The sequence below is a fragment of the Chlamydotis macqueenii genome, chromosome 5 (assembly GCF_036417535.1).
Source record: "Chlamydotis macqueenii isolate bChlMac1 chromosome 5, bChlMac1.mat, whole genome shotgun sequence".
Classification (NCBI taxonomy): Eukaryota; Metazoa; Chordata; class Aves; order Otidiformes; family Otididae; genus Chlamydotis; species Chlamydotis macqueenii.
The window spans coordinates 16,934,496-16,955,001 of record NC_141560.1 but is presented as its reverse complement, the minus strand read 5'-3'; the positions used below and the strand labels follow the sequence as shown (position 1 = coordinate 16,955,001).

General features: G+C 40.2%; 2 protein-coding genes across 2 annotated transcripts; both read right to left on the bottom strand.

Moving 5' to 3' along the window:
- Positions 1-250: 250 nt before the first annotated feature.
- LOC104479248 (alpha-1-antitrypsin) lies at positions 251-5,552 on the bottom strand. Its single transcript, XM_010119844.2, has 5 exons — positions 5,500-5,552; positions 3,972-4,643; positions 3,013-3,283; positions 2,304-2,451; positions 251-581 (listed from the first exon to the last, which is right to left on the bottom strand). Exons 2-5 carry the CDS (start codon positions 4,624-4,626, stop codon positions 372-374), a joined length of 1,284 nt encoding a protein of 427 aa, XP_010118146.1. The 5' UTR covers positions 4,627-4,643; positions 5,500-5,552; the 3' UTR covers positions 251-371.
- Positions 5,553-13,259: 7,707 nt separating this feature from the next.
- LOC104479249 (alpha-1-antitrypsin) lies at positions 13,260-19,474 on the bottom strand. Its single transcript, XM_010119845.2, has 5 exons — positions 19,391-19,474; positions 17,120-17,789; positions 15,347-15,617; positions 14,552-14,699; positions 13,260-13,534 (listed from the first exon to the last, which is right to left on the bottom strand). The coding sequence occupies exons 2-5, from the start codon at positions 17,775-17,777 to the stop codon at positions 13,343-13,345; spliced, it is 1,269 nt and encodes a 422-aa protein (XP_010118147.2). The 5' UTR covers positions 17,778-17,789; positions 19,391-19,474; the 3' UTR covers positions 13,260-13,342.
- Between the last annotated feature and the right edge of the window lie 1,032 nt (positions 19,475-20,506).

The following is a 20,506-nucleotide window of genomic DNA, read 5'->3' as shown; positions in this document are numbered from 1 at the left end:
ACTGAAGGGGATAGATTTGTGGCATCTGAGCTGAGGACATGACATGCAGGATATGAGAGACATAGGGAGATTCTCAGCCAGGAGTAGGAAGGTTTATCTACGTGCAAGGAACCGTGGCACCAGTGATGAGTGAGTGAGGTAGGGAAATGTTTGTCTGTTTAAGATTCCATGGCTGCCTATTTGGTCTGGGACATTTTGTAAACATGGCCCACTCATGCTTGTCCCCAACAGCTTGTTTGTAAGTGAAGAATAATTTTGTGTAATATGTATTTATTTGTTAATTAGGGGTTAATTCTAGTCCCTTTTTGCAAACAAGTTCCTGGGATGTGCACAAGCTCTCTTCTCTGCACTGGGAGTACAAGTGCTCTGGCCTAGTCTTCCTTGGCAGCTGGGTTCACAATTTTCCCTATGAATAGGATGCTGTGAGTGGTTTTGTCAAGAATTATCATGAGGAAGGGCCTGTTGAATCTGATGTGAGGAGGAGGAGGAATCTCTGCAGACATTGGTACCATTTCTATCACAGTCACTGCAGCTGCCTCTGTGCCATTCTCACTAACATCCACCATGGCCTTGTGAATTGCCTGCAAGAAAAGCAAAGATGAAAATCAAGGTATAGAAGAGTGAGAAGCAACTATGGACAAATTTGCTTGCTTTAACACTGTGAGAATGTAGTTTTTAAAAGAAAGCACAGAATGAATATAGAGCTGGTGTGAAAAAGATGCTAATGGCCAGCTTTTCCAAGACAAGCAGTTTGCTCTGAGTTCAGAGAGAGTTTTCTTCAACACTGTGGCATACTCAAACTTGGCTGCTTGCAGAGACTGAGCAGCATAGAGAGCATTCATTATTCTGTTGTTTCTCAGGGTAAGATTTTGTCCTTAATATTTAACACAGAAAAAGGTCTTAATTTTGCATCAATTTCTGTGTATGCAAAAAAAAATTATTCCTGCAAAGACACAATAGTGACAAGCTTTATAGCATGTCTTTCTGTAACATTTTCCACTGATATGACTTTGCTTTAGAGGGCTTTTTGTGGTAGGTGTAGCAAATTCATGTTTTGAAATTCATGTGATCTTATTTAATTGTCTTTGGTCAGCCCTCCGTGTTTTTTTTTAATTGTCCATAATGCATCTGAAAATTCCTCTTACGAGGTCCTGCTACCTCTCCTCTATTTACTTGTCCTATATCTGTAATCTAAATGTTTACACATGTGATAATTCAGTGTGAGGAATCACAAAATCATTAAGTAGTATAGGGTGGAAGGGCCTCTAGAGGTAAACCCATGCAACCAAACACCCTACACTGAGTCAATTCTGACACTAGATGAGGTTTCTCAGGGTCTGCTTCAGTCAGGATATGAGTATTTCCAAGGATGGGAATTTCATAGCGTCTCTAAGTAACCCATCCAAGTTTTTGACCACCTTGATGCTGAATTTTTTTTTTTGTAATATCTGATGATAATTTCACATTTTCTATTTTGTGTGTGTTGTCTCTTGTCCTGTCATTGTGCACCTGCAAAAACAGTCTCAGTTCATCTTCTCTGCACCCTCCTAAGAGGTATCTGCAGACAGCACTAAGAACCTCCCTTCACCTTCCCTTCTCCTGGCTGAATAACTCCAGGTCTCCCAGCTCTTGTCAGACTTCCTATGCCCCAGCTGCATGGCCATCTGGACCACTCTTTGCTGGACTCGCTCTGCTCCAATATGTTCACATTTCCCGTGCCCCAGGGAGCCCCAGGCTGGATGCAGTACTCCAGAGGTAGTCTCACAAGTGCAGAATAGAGGGCAAAGATTGCTTCCCTCATGACACAAGGCATATATTCCCCGGGACACTAGGAAATCAGTTTACTTGTCTGTGTGCCAGTTTCTTGTTCATGAAGTGAGGCTGTCCCTGACCGACAAGTCTGTTGTTCATATGAATTCTGAGGTGCTCAAATAATGCACTAATGAAAGGTGTACACATGGGATAAGAATGACTAATCCTAAACTTATGTCATAACTATGAGTCTTGTAATGCATTAATTATTTTACACTTGCTTTTTGTGAAATTATCCCTGTTATCCTTTCTAGATCTATTTTCTTCTTCAGAGATTTTCAAGTGAATTTGCAAGATTGCTAGCAAGTAAACAATTTAATATTAAACAGTAGGAACAACAGCCATTTAATCTCTAACCTTCTCCTTCCTTTATTACAATCAGTGAGCCATGACTACACTCCACAAGTGGGATCAGCCTATTTGTGGAGATAAAACCCACATTAAGCAGGGCAGACAAATCTCTTGATTACCATCTCTGTTTGCTTACTTACTTTGGAAACCTTCAGAAGAGTTTTTTCTGCCACTCCAGAGAGATCAGCCTGGTTACTGAACACCTCTGTCACACCCATTTTCTCAAACAGGCTCTTAACATCATAGGAGCCAGAGATGGAGAATTTTGGAAGGTCCAGGTAGATTTTTCTTTTAAAAAACAAACAAAAAGTGTGAGTTTATTATTGCAAGATCCCTCCATGCACTAGCTGTTGCAGGTATACACCCATCTCAAATGGGTGGAGCTAAAATCCCGTGGAGCTAAGGCTAAGACAATGATAAATCCCATGTTAGGGAAGCAGAAGTTGAGGTACTCGTCCCACCAGCCACAGTATCACCAGTGATGCAGGGACACAGTCCTGGTTTATAAAAGTGACTGGCTGGAAAGGGTCATCCAAACTGGAGAAAAATAAATTACATTTTATTTTGAACTGGATCCTTCCTATCCAAGGCAGATTCCTGAGGGCAAAGTACCCCTCTGCAGGATCCACGACTAGTGGCACTCCCACTGCTGTGACTGGAGGAGCTGAGAAGCGGCTTCTTCTTAGGTATGAAATTGCTGGATAGCTTGTCTGAGTTAAAGAAACTCTACAATGTTTGTTCCTCAGAGCTGTGCTTAGCAACCCATTGTGGCATCCTAAGCTTTACCTTGCCTGGGTGAGTAGTTTTGGCCTGTTCAATATTTAAACAAGGCAGCAGTTAAAAGATTACCTTTTTTCAAGGGATTGCATCCAGTTAGACACTGTTTCTTTTAGCAGCGCATCCTCCACCTGCTTCATTGTCCCTTCATCAGGCAGAACAAACAATGCAGTAGCATTTCCTTTGTAAGGGATTTCTACTACCCAGCAGGACAACTTCTTATCTCTATGGATGTTAAAGGCTTTGTTTTGATGCATCATTTTGACCTTAACAGAATTCTTGGCATCCAACAAGAAGTCATTTTCTCTGGTGGCGAAACTGTTGAAAGGTTTTTCCCAGTAGCCTTTTGACAAAAAAGTGGGTATAGAATTGCATAAACTGAAAAAGAGACTAATAAAGGCATGTCGCATTAGCTGATGTTTAAAATACTGTATTTGAACTGTAAAGGCAAGAACAAGCCTATCTCAGTTTAAGGATGCTTGTTCCCTGGCCATGAAAAGAATCTTTATGTCATTTCAGTGGTTCTAATAAAAATCACTCAAGAAAAATATAGGCTGAGGGTTGCCTTGGAAAAGACCTGAGCCTTTGCCTGCTAAGGCAATGGTAAAACTTCCACAGACTCCCACTATACAGGCTGAGCTTATTCCTTTCATACAAGTGTCATCTGTGTTTGACCATGTCCTGCACAGCTGAACACCTGTGCCTTTCAACAATTGTCTGTAAGTTCCCAAGGTCATCCCTTCCAAATATTTCCAGCACTGAACTTGGCTTAAAATTGATATGACATTGATCTGTATTTCTACAGGTTCTTTTGTTTTTCTTTCTTTTTCTTTTTTTTTTTCCTCCTCATTTAGAGAATGATTCTCCATACCTGGCTTTCAAATATTTCCTTATATCATTTAAAAGTAGGAAGACATATTTTAAATTAGATTATAGAATAGGTTCAGAGTGTGAAAAAAAGTTGTATTTTTAGATCTGGATAAGGCTTCCAGAGCTTATGTGTTTAACTGCTAGCCAGGTTTGTCACTCACCTTTAAAGAAAATGTAGTTAACCAGAACCATCACAGTGTCTGGATCAAGACTATTGAGTAAACCAATGATTTTCCCATGGGTTTTCGTTTCTGTGTAGTTATTTATTTCCTTTATAGCCTCTAGAGAATTCTGGAAGTTACTAGAAATAGCTTCAGAATAATAAAAATTTGTGACATCATCCAAAAATTTTTGAAGAAGTTTCAGCCGGTCATCTATGAACAGGGCATTGCCCATGTTCAACTGGACTTCTCGGTGAGGGTCATTCAGCAGCTGAAGGACACGCTGGAATCCCTTATGGATCTCCTGCTCCTCCATCTCTGTCAGGTTGAAGGCGAGGCCTTTGTGCAGCTGACTGAGTGTATTTGATCTGGCCCCCAGAGAGAGCATTGCAAAGGCAGTGGAGATGCTCAAAGGAGAGAAGAAAATGTTCTTGCTGCCCACCTCCTCTCTGACCTGCTTGTAAAACCTAAATCCGAAGTCAGCATTGCTGGAGGCTATCTTGACATGAGCCAAGTTTTCACCTTCAGCCGGGGAATGGTCTTCTGGAGAATGGGGTATTTTTTGTTCCTGCTGTTCAACACTGAGGTCAAATACATATTGACCCTGGACTGGAAGTCCAAGAAGCAACAAACACAAATACAATGCTGACTTCATTTGCCTTCTGAACAGTTCTGTTAAGAAAGAATAGAACAAAATTTAGATCTAGAGAATTTTATCTTTCCTGCATCAAAAAAAAAAAAAAGTATTCTAGATACTGATTTTGAGATGTCAGTCTTTAGGATTACTGCTGTATTTAGAAATACTCTTCTACTTTGCCTCCTGGATAGTCTATTTCTAGTCAGTTTTCTCAGTTTCTGACCAATGAGCAAGGGAAGGAAGACGTTAATGTGACATTGCTAGGGAAGAATTGATGTTTTGTAGGCTTTTGTGAGATGTTACACCTGGAATAGTTCTTGCCTCTGACCAGCATGGTCTCATTGTCCTCCTAAGTGCTTTTGGGTGCATGGCTGAGTTCACCTATGGGACCAATGTTTGTAAGTACTTTGCAAGAGGGACTGGCTTTTGCTGATACATTTCTGTAGTACCATGATCTTGTTATGACTTGGGTTTTCAAGCACTGCAGTGATACAGAGATCATGTCAGCTATAGCTGTGAATAAAATCAGTCTAAATACTTGCCTCAAACTGTTTTTATCTTTCCGCCTCTTATGTAGCGGCTTTGAACTCAAGAACTATATTATTTCAAAACATTACCTGAAATGTTTCAGCAAATTGAGGCTAAACCAAGAAAGTTTACTGACTCTATTGCACATAAACTGTCCATAAGGTTGCAAAGCCCAAGACACAAGAGCTTAGGAAAAGCTACAGTGGAATCTTTCTTGCTGTGTATGTGCAATTTGATGGCCTTTCCTCTCCCATTAATAGACATAAGTAAATTCTACATGATCCCACAGTCTCTCTTCTCCTCTTTTCAGTGGAAGAACCATGAAATATACTGGAGAAGAATGTTCTCCACAGGGTGTCTCACCTAAATTATCTCCAATGACAGAAACTCAAAAACATGATGTAGGCAGTGGCCTGTAGGAAAATAGAGACAATATGAGTGTTGTTCATAGCAGCTGTATACTTATTCTGGAACATGATATTCTGCCCCAATCTGTCTAATGCCAGGTTTGGCATGGGAAGTTGTTAATTCTAGGTTCTCCTTTTTCTGGCTGCCCAGTATGAAACACTGGAGATAGGAGCTGTGGAAGTGCTGAGTACAGAGGTATGTTCTCCATGTCTAAAATGCTGGATAAAACCATTGACTCTGCAAAAAAGAAAAAGGCATTCTAAATGGAGGTAACTCATCTTGGTCTGGTAACTCCTCTTTTCATAATTCCCCAAATCTGCCTTTGAGAGAGACTGATTTATCTTCCAGGTCACTTGGCTGCCAGTAGCCTGGTCTTTAAGCACACTGGAGGTACAGGGACACTACAATGCATTAGCCCTGCATCAGCTTGTCAGTCAGGACATTGAGATTGTGACTAAATTTATTCCTCTGGGAGCACAGACAAGGTTTTGTTCTTCACCTTGGTATTGACTGTTGAATTTTGGACCTCATCTCCCAGTCATTCTGCCACTACAGCAAGCAGCTAGATCACTAACTGAATTCTGCTTCCAACATTTAGAACATACTTCCAGAAGCTAAAATAATTTCCAATTACTGTACAAAATAAATCAATCTCAGAATTAAATATTGTGCAGAGATCACAGACAACATGAATTCAAAGACTTCTAAGAAAATATAATATGGTACTTACAGTGCTGGATCTCTCTTTCACAGTGCTTCTTCCCTATTCTTCATTTTGCTGGGTAGTATTAAGTTAATGTCCACTGGTAATTATTAAACAGAACAAATAAGATTTGTTTGCAAAGCAAAGACTGAGTAAGCTATTTTTCTTCCCGACATCAAACATTGAAACTCTATTTTCCTGTCATACAGGCAGAATGATGGCAGCACCTAGAGCTCTGAGGGGACAGAAAGAGCTTGCTACTTGTGTGCTTGAACTAAAATGTGGGCAAAAGAGCTTTGTAAGGTACCCTGGCATAACCATGGTAAATGAGCTTTGGAAAACAGAACATTAGAAGAACTGGAAAGCTAAGACACGGCCAAAGCAATGTCTGTTTAGGATGCTATGCCACTGAACTCTCTGCACAGGATATCCTGATGCAAAAATGCCATCTGATTGGGTACCGAAGGCATCAGCAAGTTTGTTCAGGAATAGCTCAGTATTTCTACGTTACGCTGCAGTGCACGTTGCAATTATGCCCTAGCTGGCATTAGTTGAAGGCCTCACTAAATTATTAGAGAAAAGATAGTCAGGGGCACTGGTTAGCTTTTTTTGAGAGGCTTTTGATGAATATTTTAGAAACTTCTAAAGTGGAAAGCAAAGTATTAGCATGGCTTGTAGAATATCCAAAATAAGAAAACAAATGGAAGAATTAAATGGGCAATCTTTACCGTGGCAAAATGTCAGCTGAGGAGAAGAAAGGAGATGATCTTAACCCGTTACTACGTACACATAGGATAGGCATGATTTATAGATATACCGTATGTGACTCTCAGAGGAAGCTGAGAGCAACAGGCACAACTTAGCTCTTTAGAAGGTTATTTAAGGATGAGATGGATGGCACTTATCCTAATTAGCAATGACTAATTATTTCAATTTAATGTACAAGGTTTTACTCCAGATAAATCTACAATTTATCCGTACATAGGAATCTACCCACCATAGTTATTGCTATGTAACTACTATCTCTTACAAGATAGAGGCAGAGTTAGTTAGAATGTATTTCTGGAGAGAGGCTTTTTTTTCATGATGTGTGCAAATATTCAGAAAGTTTATTGCAGTATTATGTAAAATGACAAAGGTTCAGCAAAAGCAAGTATGCTGTTGCTTAACTTTAACAAAGACAAGCCATTTTTTTAAAGTCTAGGCCTGCCTACAATGATAACATGAATCTTTCAGCCCAGCCTTAATGCTTGGCTAACCATTGAAGGATGCTACTGTTTAAAGGAAGGAACTGCTGGGAACAGCAGAGCTTCTGCAGTGATTCCTCTGTTTTCTCTGAGGACCTGCAGCAGCAGTGCGTCAGGGAGAGAGTGGAAAGTTGCTGCTGTTGCTGCTCACCACTCCCAGGCCCTCCTCTGACCCTGTCCCAAGTCTCTTCCTAGGCAAGGTTAAGACAAGCAGTTACATCAGAGCCACAAATTACCATTTTTGTCCACAAACTTCAAAACAATCAGCTTCTCAGCAATTCCAGGTAGATCAGCATGGTTAATGAATGCACCAGTCACACCTACTCCTTTGCAAATTTCCCTTAGGTCACAGGTGCCAGAAATAGAGACTCTTGGAAAACAGGAGTCTCTACTGTTGAATGCATTGAAAAGTGAGGGTGAATCACACGAGTATCACCGGCATACCTGCCGGATGGCAGTGTCTGAGAGAACCCAGGGAGGGGAAAGCATTTGTTACTTCTCTGCACATTCCTGTTGGTGCAAATGGCTGTGTCCCCAGAACAAACGTCACTGTGAAATGTGAGGCTAAACTGGAAAGTTTGTGCAGGGTTTTGCAGGAAGGAGATCCATACAGGAGAATTTCATAGGGTAGAGTACGGAGCTACTGGATGCTTCTAGATAGGCAGTGGCTGGGACAGAGGGACTCTTGCTCCGGGAGCCAGGGGAGTCATGTAAAGGACTGACAGATGTGCTTTTCCCATTGGTCTGATAATTGTCTATATAGAAGGAATTAAGGAGTAATTTAATTGTCTCTTTCTCTACTGTCTGCCAGTGACTCTGCTCAGTTATGCAATATGTCTTGGTTCCTCCTTACAGGAGCAGTTTCATTACATATAATTATTTACTCCTGTTGCTGCTTGGTCATCAGATTATTACGTGCCACCTTTGCAAGTAGTATTTCTGGGTTTTCCAATGCAAAGGATTTCTGGCTGTGGAAACAAAACATCAGCAAAACAAGGACTGAGAAAAAGAAACGTCCGCTTTGCATGATAAATCTTCATGCAGCCATTTCTTGTTCCATTATCAAGACATATCACTCAAGGTCTGTCTGCAAAAGTTCATATAAATAGACTTCTTGACATAAATAACTCCATTAAAATCAGAGATGGACATCATTGCAAAATTGCTGTAACTGAAAAAAAAATCAAGTCTCTTCTGTATTTTCATCCCTTTCTGTAAAGGGCATCCCAGCTATGATCTCCATGTCTTACAAATATTCATCCTTTTCTCTTCGGATAAGGAAAGTGCTTCTGGCTCAATTTCCAAAACAGGATGACTGACAAAAAGAAAAAAAAAGCTGAAGGCTAAGTGAAAAGTATGTGGCACAACTGGGAATAGAAATTAGGTTTTTTTTTTCTTTATTTTCAGCTTGTTTCACCAATGCAATAGGAATATCTGAACTGAAATTTCATATGAACCCGTATTGTGATAGATGAAAGCTATACAAACAGAATCAGATAATCTTATTATTTTCTTCTGTTTTATATCTCAGAAGGAAAAAAAGTTATTTTATTACCAGGATGTGATTCCATTTCTCATAACAGACATTTAACCTCAGATGATCACTTTCATCAGTTTGCGGAAAACAGTATTTTAAGTTTTCTGCTTTGTTTGTACCTAATCTCCTAGCACTGAAAGAAAATGTGTTTCCAAGAGCATGCAAGCATTTAAGGCCTGATGTGGATTTCACTCAAGTCAATCAGCCAGCATTTTAATGTTCAAGATGGATAATCTCTCGCTGAGAGCTCATCTCAGGTTTTACTGACACATTTCCCATAGAATTCCCAGATGAAGACATTGGAACTGTAGATCTGCTTGACACTGCCAAGGCTTTTCAAAACCCGTTGTCGTAAGTTTTTTTAAAAATTACTACAATAAAAAGGGGGAAAAATAAGAAATAGTAGACAGACTGCAAGACCAAAATTGAATCATAGCTTGAGTTCTTTTTCCAAAAGATACATGAAACTCAAGTAGTTAAGACTACAGACTACAAACCTTAATTAAGTATAACGGTACAAGAACTTTGAGATGGCATGTGTAACTCCCAGAATTAAAATAAATGACATAAAGTGGTGGATCCTGACAAGTGTCAGTGAGGTTAAAGACCAGGTCTTCCAGCATCTGAGCCTGTATAGTGGCTCCAGAGCCCAGGGCCAACAGGGCAAAGGCAGCAGAGATACTGACCAGTTTGGCAGTAAAAACATGCTGGTTTTTGTTATTGAGCAAGTGGTGTTCAAGGACATAGCCTAAATTTGTCAAAGTCAAACAGCTGCGTTGCACTTTCTGTCTCCACAGACCAGGGAGAAGAAAATGTTTTTGCCAGGTTCTTGTGCAGTCACTTGCCTGTAAAACTGGAAGGCAAAGTCCATGTTGCTGGGGACTATCCATTTTCAGGACTTGAAAGGATCTCCCTCACGAGGCTGCTGCTCCTGCAGCACTTAGTTTTCTTATTCTGCTTGTGGCCACTGGATTTTTGACAGTCAGGGACAACATGCTCAAGTGCAGCAAAGGAGCATGGCATACAGTCCTGGGTAAAGAAAAAGTAAAGCCAATTCAAGGTTTCTTGATCTAGTTGAAAATAGATTTCATATCTGGGTACCATGCCAGAAACAACTCCTAAATTCATCCATCTGGCCCTTTGAGGACTTCTATAGTTATTATTTTATCAGGTTATAGCAACATTTGTCTTTCTGATCTGTCAGTAAAACCATTTCTAAAAATTTTTAGCAATCAAAAAATATGATTTTCCCTTTAGTCTAGCACTGTCTCTGAGAATGAATTGATCACAAGGGATCTGGGTGCGTCTCTCTGATTCAGCACTAGTTTGGCAGTGGTATTACTGCAGTCATGGTCTGCTTTATTTAACATCACTGTCAGATTTGAGGAGCAGGGAGCTGTGCACTTCATTACCTCCATCTCTGCCTCTGGGCAGTCATTGGAAGGAGAGCAGCATGACATAGGCTCAGCATCCAAGGCCATTCTCGACAGGGGAAATCCAGCTGCCAAGGAAGAGACTCTCCAATGGCTTTTTTTTTTTTCTTCTGCTAGCTTATTCCAGGGTCCAGAGTCAGGGCAGCACCTAGCACATGGCTTGCACAGGTATCAAAAAACTGTCAGGTCCTTGAACTAGTAACAAACTTTCTGATTCATAACGAAAATCTTGGTTTCAATATTTTTAAGGAGCTGAGCATGCATGGAAAATGGACAGTGGTTATGCCTACACAATAAGTTGTATCACATTTTAAACTGTATTCTATTACAATGTAATAGAATTAAAATTGCATATTTTATGCTTCATGATAGTTTCTATGCACTTAGCTGTGAAGTGTTTCAGATACCTGCATCATCAAAGCATTGCCAGACAGTATCCTTGGTCTGATTAGCAACAACTCATATAATCAGTGTGTTTATCAACCTGCTTCACATACAAAATCCAAAACACTTTGGCTACCAAGATGAAAATTAACTCCATCCCTACTAAAACCAGGAAAGATGAAGAGGAGAATCATGAAAGAAAATAAGGGAAAACTCCTGCATTGAGATAAAAACAGTTTAAGAGAACAACAGAGGAAAAGAAAACAGAGATAGAAAATAAAACCAGTAAGAGAATATACTCAAGCACATAATGTAGCATAAATAGCTCACAGTGAATCCTGACACCCAACTCCCTCCCAAATAGCAAAACCCTATCCTTTACCCCCTACCCCCCACTTTATACACTGAGCATGATTTCGATTTCACCTGGTATGGAATAGCCCTTTGGCTAATCTGGGTAAACTATCCCAGCTAATTAGTAAACTATTCCAGCTGTGTCCTCCAGACACAGGTGTCACCAGCTCCAGTTCCTCTCCCAGGTTAGATGAAAATTATTTCTATCCTAGCGGGAACCAGGACACTTGGTGTCATTAAAAAAAAAAAAGGCAGATGCTCCAGGAGGAGCTTATAGGGCTGAATGACAGAGGGACAATTTCACACCCCTCATTTGGTCACTCTGGCTCTATTTGTATGAGTACATTGAGCAGTGCTGGGGCACAGGCCTGGCCATCAGCCTGCAGTCACTCATATTCTTATGTTTTTTAGTACAGATTCAGACACAGGTTTGAATCTCAATGTTTGTTTTACCCCTTCCAGATATTCATATCCTATCCCTTCTGAACTTCTACTTGTTGATGGAACACAAGATTAAATCTGTAAAGCAATGCCAGTAGCACCGTTTGGGTGTCCAGCAAACTAAAGTATTCCTCACCTCCGATTTAGCCACTGCTTTCACATAGGATGCTTGTGGAGAGTTTGTTATGTTGAAGGGGGACTCAAAGAAGCCAACACAATGTGAGTGGATGCCATCAGCTGTGGATGTCATAAAGGAGAGTATGGCAAAAGACTTGACCTTCAAAGGAAGTGCCTAGCCTGGCCTGAAAGTGGCTGACTCCTCCAACGTGTGAGGTGAGGCTATGCCTTCCTTTTCCTTGAAGCCCTACCAATGTCACAGGATATCATTGCTTCAGCCACCAGCCTCTCGACAGTGTATTCTGCAGAGAATTCATAAGGATTTGTCTGCCAAACTCATTCTCCATCCAGGGAAGAGCAGACCTGGATTTCCATCTTCAAGGCAAATATCCTTACCAGCACTCCAGGTCCAATGCTAGCTCTCCGATTGCAGGGGTCAGCCTAACCAGCCTGGAGCCTAGGATGTTGGAGGTATGGGATTGCCTGCCTTCAGGAAAGGGAGGGGTCTGAACATGAGTGTTCCTGAATACCCTGCTATACCCAAGGCAAATGCTCTAACTGCACAGGCTGATGTGGGCAGGTAACAGCTGCCTTGGAGAAGCTGGACTCTATAAAGTAGCTCCTTCTCAGGTGCTAATTGCTTTATTATCAAATTGACCTCATGGCCCTGTAGGCTTACACTTCTGATTTGAAAAATTAAACTCCTGAGCACCTAACCTGATATATTTAAAGAAATTGAATGAGGTTCAACATATTGAGAAGGGTCTGGGTTTTTTAACCGAAGTCTATGTTGCTGTATCCCTGAGCAGAGTTAAATACACTTATCACTGTTAAACGTCTGCTGCTGATCCTACAGGATAGAACATGGAGGGAGTCAGACTGATACCACACCGGACTGGCTGTGTTTCTGTTGGCAGGCATTCCTTTTCTTGGTGCTCCACATCCTCCCAAGTGACAAGCCTTGGCTCTGGACTTTGACACTGCCTTGGATCTATAAGGCCATGTTATGAGAGAGATTTCAAATTTGCACAAACATCCTCAGAGAGGCGAGTAATCACTTTCTTTGGAAATACAACTTGAGCTTTCTCCATCAATGGTATCCATGTGGAAGAGAAGAATTAAGATATCCCTGAGTGGACTGTGTTTGTATTTTAAATTTCCATGTGTCAGCTCTCCAGCACCAGGAACTGGTGAGAGTTGGCAGCAGCTGGACCAAACCCTAGCGTTTCCTTTCCTTATTACAGTTCAGGAATGGCCTCTTTGTTCAATATTTATTTACTTGAAATGTTTTAAACTGATTATCTCAAATGGATACTTACCTTGTTTTTCAAAGGTGGCATATACTGGTCATTAAAAGGCTGATTTATAAAATTATTCAGAATTCACCAATAAGTGTTATCTCAGTAGTTACTTTCTGCTGGAGGGGGAAACAAGAACAGTGTTTTTAAAAATGACCACACTCTTGCTGCATTTCTTTGGAAAAAGGAAATTGGTAGTAATTGTTTTGATATAATTTTAATCACGTTGAACTATAATTGCATGAAGAATGCAGTTCAAACCAATAAGACCAGCCATGGACCAGTCATTTTTCAGTTGGGTTTACAATTTTTCCCATGAAGAGGATGCTCTGAGTATATTGATCCACAATCAACAGCAAAAATGGACGGTTGAATTTAAGAACAGGAGGAACGGAATGAGGAAGAAAATCTGTGCTAGTGACTGCTGCAGCCTCTGTGCCATTCTCATGAATCTTCAGCAGGGCCTTGTGAGCAGCCTACAATGAAATACAGCAAGAATTAATGTATGTAGAGGACGGGGTGTGAAATGATTAAAATTAGCACTTAATTAATTCAGCTTTTCATAAAAATTGCTGGTAGGCCAGGAACCAAGAAGGCGGCTCATGGTGAGTTTTTTAGCAGTGTTGTCTCAACAAGCAAATATTCTCACTTTCAGTGTTCCTCAACATAGGTGTATCCCAACACAGACCTTATGGACTGCACACCTTGTGGAATTAACTGAAAGTTAATTGAATTAACTGTGGAATTAACTGAAAGTAGACTATTCAAGCAAATTCACAAGGAATGACAATTTCAGAGGGAAAGGAACGTGGGCTTCAGAACGGCTCTGTATGCATCCATAATAGCACGTGCATTACAGTTTAGCCAGTAGAAATTCAACTTTGATACCAAATTTTTTGTTAAAATATTTTGGGGCATTTTTAATCTTTTTGTTTTACTAGCTCCAAAATTAGTTAGAACATTGTAATTGCAGGTTTCAGAATGGCTGTAAGAATGCTAGCCTTTCTCTTCACTTTATCTATTTCTCTTCATATTATTTTCAGTAAATGGGATGTTTTCCTGAAGTCTGGTCCATCTTACATGATTAGCACTCATCTGGCCCTTCAGTGGCAGCAGAAGTTTTAAAATCCTTTAAAATGATGGAATGCACATATTAGAAAAAAGGCCAATTTTTCTGCTAGATGTGCTGATGCAAGGCATCCCCAACACAGATATCCAAGGGCACTTCTTTCACATGCAGAAATTTGGCTGTGTTTAGTTTCTGGGACAAATGCCACACCCCTCCCAACCTTTGCCTGTCCGATGCAAGACAGTACCCTTATCTCCAGATCTTGGAGAAGTCTGAGAGACTTTAAAGTTACTTTATCAGCTAAATGTTCTAGTTCAGAGTGTCAGCCAGCACTAGCAATAAGTAAAGTTTCACAACTTAGCTTAGAGCAAGACAATTGGGTATTGAGGAATCCACAGACCATTTTTTCTGCTGACAAACTTACTTTCGAAACCATCACTTGAGGCTTTCCTGTGATTGCAGACAGATCAGCCCGGTCAGAAAACACATCAGTTACACCCAGATTCATCAACATCTTCTTTAAGTCATAGGTGCCTGAAATGGATAGTTTTGGAATATGCACTTCCATCCTCCTGTTCATTCAAAAGAAAATTATGGTAGTTATTGCAATGAAAGCGTGCCTTGCACTGAAGCCTCCCAACTTGCTGGTGGTTCTTCTGTGCTAAAATGTTAGTCTTTTCATCTGAAAAAGATAGCAACAAAAAGAAGATGGGAAGACATGGTCTGGAGGATGGGAAAGTACAGAAGGAGAAAGACACCAGTGGGCTTTGTTGTATGATTCCGCAACATAGTTACTTGGTGGTGCCAGCATTTCTGGGACTAAGTTTGCAGTCTCTTTCTAGCCTTGAAGGTTTTTCTTTTGGAATTCACACTCCATTCCCTCTGAGGGATCTGATTGCTATGCCGCAGTGTTACTACTCTTAACACATTGTGCTTGAGACAAGGCAAATGGAGACACTTAACATCAATGAGAAAATGTGTGAGAAAAAATAATACATTTCCTATCTCACAGATCTCTTCCCTCACCACAAGGCAATGCTGATTCTATTTTTTGCTGAAGGTATCAAATAATTAAATCATTTGGTCTGTCTCTTTATACCTATTCCATTGCTTACATCTCTAATCAACAGCAAAGGCTAGGAACTGTAAAACCTAATCATAGTATTCAGACTTTGGATTCTGACTACCTTAATTCATCAAATCAGAATTCTATATTTACCGTCTTTCAAGTGATTTTTCCCATTTAGACACAGTGTCTTTTGTCAGGGCGTCTTCCAACTGTTTCATTTTTCCTTGCCTGGGCAGGATAAACAATGCTGCAACATCTCCCTTGTAAGGAATCTGCACCACCTCGCAAGACAGCTTCCTGTCAGAGTACGTTTTATAAAATCCATCTCGAGTCATCATCTTCACTTCAACTGAGGTCTTCGCATTCACATGGAAGTAATCCTTGCGAGTCCCCTTAAGATTGAAAGGATTTTCCCAGTAGGCTTAAAAACAAAAGAGAAAGAATGCAATCGAATGCTTATTTCGAGGAGGGTATAATAAGATAGCCCAGTCTAATGTACATCAGTTAAACTCGTATCTGCAGATTTACACTCATGCTTGAAGATCAAATGTATTATGCATTTAATAAGTTTATTAAAGACCTTGTTCCCTGTCATCCTTGCTGTACTGTGTTCAGTAACAACTAAATATCCCCGTTAAATTTCGTAAGGACTTGTATAACACCTTTCTAAGTCAGATAAATTTAAATGAAGTAACTTCATTATATTACCTTAGATTTTATTTGAAGAAAACAAAGGCTGATTAGCATCCAACAAATTACTTTCTGCTTTCAGAATATTGCTTGTAAAGCAAGCTCCACAGCAGATGTCTGCCTTTAAAAGGTAGCATTTTAAGCTACTTCCATGCCTTTTCATATGTTCTTAATCTTGTAGCACTACGGAAAATCTTACATTACAAACCAAACTTCTGGGCCTTATAGTAACTCCGTTATAGTAAATGGAATAGGGCTTCAAGGGTTTTAATCTTCAAAGTGGTTTTCTCTTGATGTTTATTCAACTGCGTTTTCAATTATATTTTATTTTGTACTAAATCAGGTCATTCACTGAACAAATACACAGAGATTACAGTTTGCCATTCTGTAAGTATATTCTCTTTTTTAATATTGAACAGAAATAAAATAAAATTGAAAAATAAATAATGGAATGTAAACTCCACAGTCCTCTGATTATAAGTTTGAGCTTTTCTCCCCACCCCCCCAGTAAAAAAAAAATACTCTGATATCATAAAGAAATGCCTCAGACTAGGGCATCTGAGATTAGGGTACTCAAATTCAATAAAGCACTTGAAATAAAATCTGTTTTGCTGAATGTTCATCTATTTCCAAATATGCCTTTCTGGGTGGTAAATTCCATGTATGTCCTGCATGTTGCTACAAATGGATATAACATCTAGGAGCAAGTTAATCATTGCCAAACCAGAGCATTTGCAAGTACCACTTGGAATACGTATAATGTGATGACAAGCTGTAGAACATTTAGACTCCAGCTCCAGAGGTACCTACCCATTTAATAGGCATGAACTGTAAGTAAATTAATGTGTTTGGCAAATTTTTTAAATCTGCATCTTTGGAATTTATTTTTCTACTTCATACAGCATATGAAAACCTTGTAGAGTAATTTTAAAAATAATAAATAGAAAAAGTCTGACAGAAAAATTTACAAATGCATAAATCTGTTGTGCTCTGGCAATACCCTAAAACTTGAAGATTGCAAATAAATGAATTTTATGCTTACGAGCCTAAACATATGCTAGAAAAATTTAGATGTGGAAGAAGTTTCAAAGTATAAGAACTTTCAATGTTTCTTATCATAATAGCCTAATCTTAACATTGGCCTTTCTTTCAAAAATTATCCAGAAATAAACTGGGGTATTTGTTTTAGTACAGATGAAAGTGAGGTACTGCAGTAACATCTATGTAACTTACCTTTGAAATAAATGTAGTTAACAATTACCATTAGGGTGTTTTGATCGAGGTCTTTAACTATTTGGTTTATATTCCCATGGGTTTTGTTCTTTATATGGTCATTGATGTCTTTTTTAGCTTCAGTGGCATTCTGGAAGTTACTAGAAATAACTTTTCCTTTGTACAGTTTTTTTATGTCCTTCAGAAATGTTTGCAGTGGCTTCAGGTGTTTGTCTATGAACAGGGTGTTCCCCATGCTCAGCTGCACCTGGCTGCCAGGGCGGTTCAGCAGAAGGAGGAGATGATGGAAGCTGTTGTGTATTTCCTCCTCCTGAGTGTCGGTGAGGTTAAATGCCAGCCCTTCCAACACTTGAGCTTGGCTGGTGGCTCTGGAGCCCAGGGCTAGCAGAGCAAATGCAGTGGAGATGCTGACTGGGGAAAAGAAAATGTTCTTGCCAGGTTCTTGGGCGGTTGCTTGCCTGTAGAACCGGAAGGCAAAGTTTGTGTTGCTGGGGACTATCCGTTTGCAGGACTCAAGAGGATCTCCCTCATAGGGATGCTGCTCTTTGGAATCAGTTGCCTTGGGCTCGTCATTGTGGTGATCAGTCTGGGTCAGGCTGTGGACAGTGAGGTGAAGTGTGGCCACCAGCAAGCAAAGCGGGAGGGTGGCCTTCATCATCCTTTGCAGCTACTGTGTGAACAAAGAATGAAACGGTCTTGGATGTTGGAGGTTAGCTGTGTCAACATCTCAACATCTCATCTTTTATTTCTATCTGCTGCTACCTTCAGCAGCTATTTGGTAATCACTGTTATCTCCTGACCTGCTCCTTTATTATGGAAGTGTTTCTTAAATATTTGTGCTTCTGAGTTTATCTGTAATTCCTGTCCTTTGCTGCATACTTTAGTTTGGCTTTACTCCAGCTACAAAAGTCTTTTGTTACTGAGGAAAGACATGCAGAGAAAGAAACATTAGTATTAAAGAAAAATAAGGGTCAGAGGGAGAGAATGGCTCATTATTATGATTACTCAGGATTATTATGCTATTAGTGATTGAATGAGGCTTATGTCAAATGACAGTGCTATGTCAATGGAAAATACTATGAGACTGCAGCACTCAGAAGTGGTATTCTTTCTCTCATTCTAACTCATTTTAACATACAAAGTGACTAATCACAGACAGCTGGTAAATTTTTTCTGCTTCAATACCTGATTAGATCAGAGTACGTTGCTTTACTTTAAACAGCCACTCATGTGACTCACGCCTTCCAGGTGGATTTCTCTCTGTGTGTACTAGTCCATCCTGGTCATGGGAAAGTGAGGTCACTGATGTGGGCTTAGCCGGTCCTGTCTTTCCAAACTTTGTATCAGCAGGAAAGCCTCCTCGTAAGGCAAATAGCCTCATGGCCACAGTAGTGTTCAGCAAAGAGCCTGGATTGTGGCATCTTGGCTGTTTCTGATAACTGTGGCCATTTTTCATTTGTTTGGTGCTTTCTCTTTTGCCAGTTAGACCAATAACACGTTGGGAATATTTGTAGTTTCTAGGATGTTTTACCTGTCAGAAAATAGGTAAGAGGTCTTCCAATTAAAAATTGTACTAATGACTAGAAAAGCAACTCCAACAGCCTTTATCTGACTTTCTACTTGAAGCAGAAGAACTTCAGGGAAGAAGATCTCATAAGTTACCTTCTCACCCTTCAGTCAATGGCAAAGGCACTCAGAGACATGAGTTCAGCAGAGCAGATGAGATGTTTATTGGGATTTCCCCCACCCTGTGTCAGCACTCTGACCTCTAAGATTTGGGTGAAAAGGAGCCAGCTTGTCCTTCTGCAGCTTTGCTCTGTGAGTTCTGAGTAAATCGGGACTTAGAGGGGAGGTTAGCATAGCAAAATCAATTTGTGAATCCTGTCTGGACCATGTTGGTGTAAATAAGACATCTCATTCACTTAAGTTTCAGTTATCGGGTTGTACACTTTAGGGAACCTTAGTAATGATAAAAAGTACAATTGACAGTTAAGAAGTTGGAATAGTTCCCCCTTGTTAATGAAACGGATTTCTTCTAGATGTGAAAGAGCTATTTGGGATAAATATTCAGAGCAGAGTTATACTCTATGGAGCTCCTATAATGTATCCCCACAATTTGCACTTCAATATTTCTTGAAATCAAGTTCTGCTGTCATTTGAGTGCTTAGAAACCAGGCTTCACCCTTGAAAACAGATGTGCTTCATGACTCACTAGCTAAATGCCATACAGCTGCATCAAAATCATTAAGGTAAAGAGAACTGGGTACTTACATTACATTCAGAAGGGTCTTGCTGTCATATGGGTTATGCTGTTTCTTGCTGCTTTACTCACACTGCTGTTTTCCTCTGTTAAACATTACCTGACTTCAAATACATATTACCTAGTAGGACAAAACTGAATGCTGATGAAGCTAGTTTTCTTGGACGTTGTATGCATGTGTCTACATCTCTCCACTCCAAATAGAGAGCAAAGACCATGGGGCCCAGCTGGTCAGGAGAGTGGAGTGTTACATCCCAAAGGGTATGCAACTCCTAAGCAAATATTTATTGGAAATGAAACTTTTGTGCCAAGGGCGGCTACTTTGCTCTATATGCTACCTTAAATGGAGATAACTGTTAATCTGCAGACCCAACTGTGCCCAGCACAAAGCTCTGAAAGCCAGGGTCACGGTGAGGGAGCGGCAGGGAGCACCACTTGTGCTCAGCCATGCTAACCAACCTACTGGACTCTACTTAAGTGTCAACATCTCATCTTTTATTTCTACATGGTAGAGACCCCACTGGTCACTATTCAGAAGCCAGTGAGTCCTTTTGGCTTTATTAATAGAGTACCTCATTCATTTGTGCAAGAATGGTGAATTTTAGCTGTATATTGAATGGTAATCTTGTAATCTTTCAGACACAGTGCCTCTTCACAACTTAATGCTCTCTGTATCTCTGTTAAGGATCACCTAGTATATCAAGATCTGAAAAGTACTTAATGTAGACTTTAGCACTTGAAAAAGCTGTACGAAATGTGTACCATCACTGTGAGTGCCCTGAACAAATGCAGCTGTTGTAACATACATAAACAGTAAACCAAGGGGCAGTCCTGAATCTCTCAAAGAACAGCAAGTAACAGAAGAGAGCAACCCAGTAACAAATCAAGGCAGTTTCAAACAATAAGTCTCAGCCTTCTTGTAAAGATGTATTTAAATTTCCCAAGATTCTTCCAAGGGAGATAAGTGCTGTGAAGCTGGCTGACCAGCATTCACAGCTGGATGAACTGTTTAGATGCATGGTTTGATTAGCCAGCAAGGAGGATGCCTGCCCAGTCCCTCTATGCCTCTGCTGCACCTTGCAGGACTTCCACCCAGGAAGAGACGGCACAATTCCCTGGATCCTGAA

What these genes read in the sequence shown, in the direction of transcription:
- LOC104479248 (XM_010119844.2), bottom strand. Translation starts at nt 4,626, where the DNA reads ATGAAGTCAGCATTGTATTTGTGTTTGTTGCTTCTTGGACTTCCAGTC. An exon ending in ATGCAATCCCTTGAAAAAAG is followed by an intron (nt 2,452 to 3,012) that starts GTAATCTTTTAA and finishes GTTTTTTAAAAG; the next exon opens with AAAAATCTACCTGGACCTTC. An exon ending in CTCTTCTGAAGGTTTCCAAA is followed by an intron (nt 582 to 2,303) that starts GTAAGTAAGCAA and finishes CTTTTCTTGCAG; the next exon opens with GCAATTCACAAGGCCATGGT.
- LOC104479249 (XM_010119845.2), bottom strand. Translation starts at nt 17,777, where the DNA reads ATGATGAAGGCCACCCTCCCGCTTTGCTTGCTGGTGGCCACACTTCAC. An exon ending in TAACTACATTTATTTCAAAG is followed by an intron (nt 15,618 to 17,119) that starts GTAAGTTACATA and finishes TTTGTTTTTAAG; the next exon opens with CCTACTGGGAAAATCCTTTC. An exon ending in GAAAAATCACTTGAAAGACG is followed by an intron (nt 14,700 to 15,346) that starts GTAAATATAGAA and finishes TTGAATGAACAG; the next exon opens with GAGGATGGAAGTGCATATTC.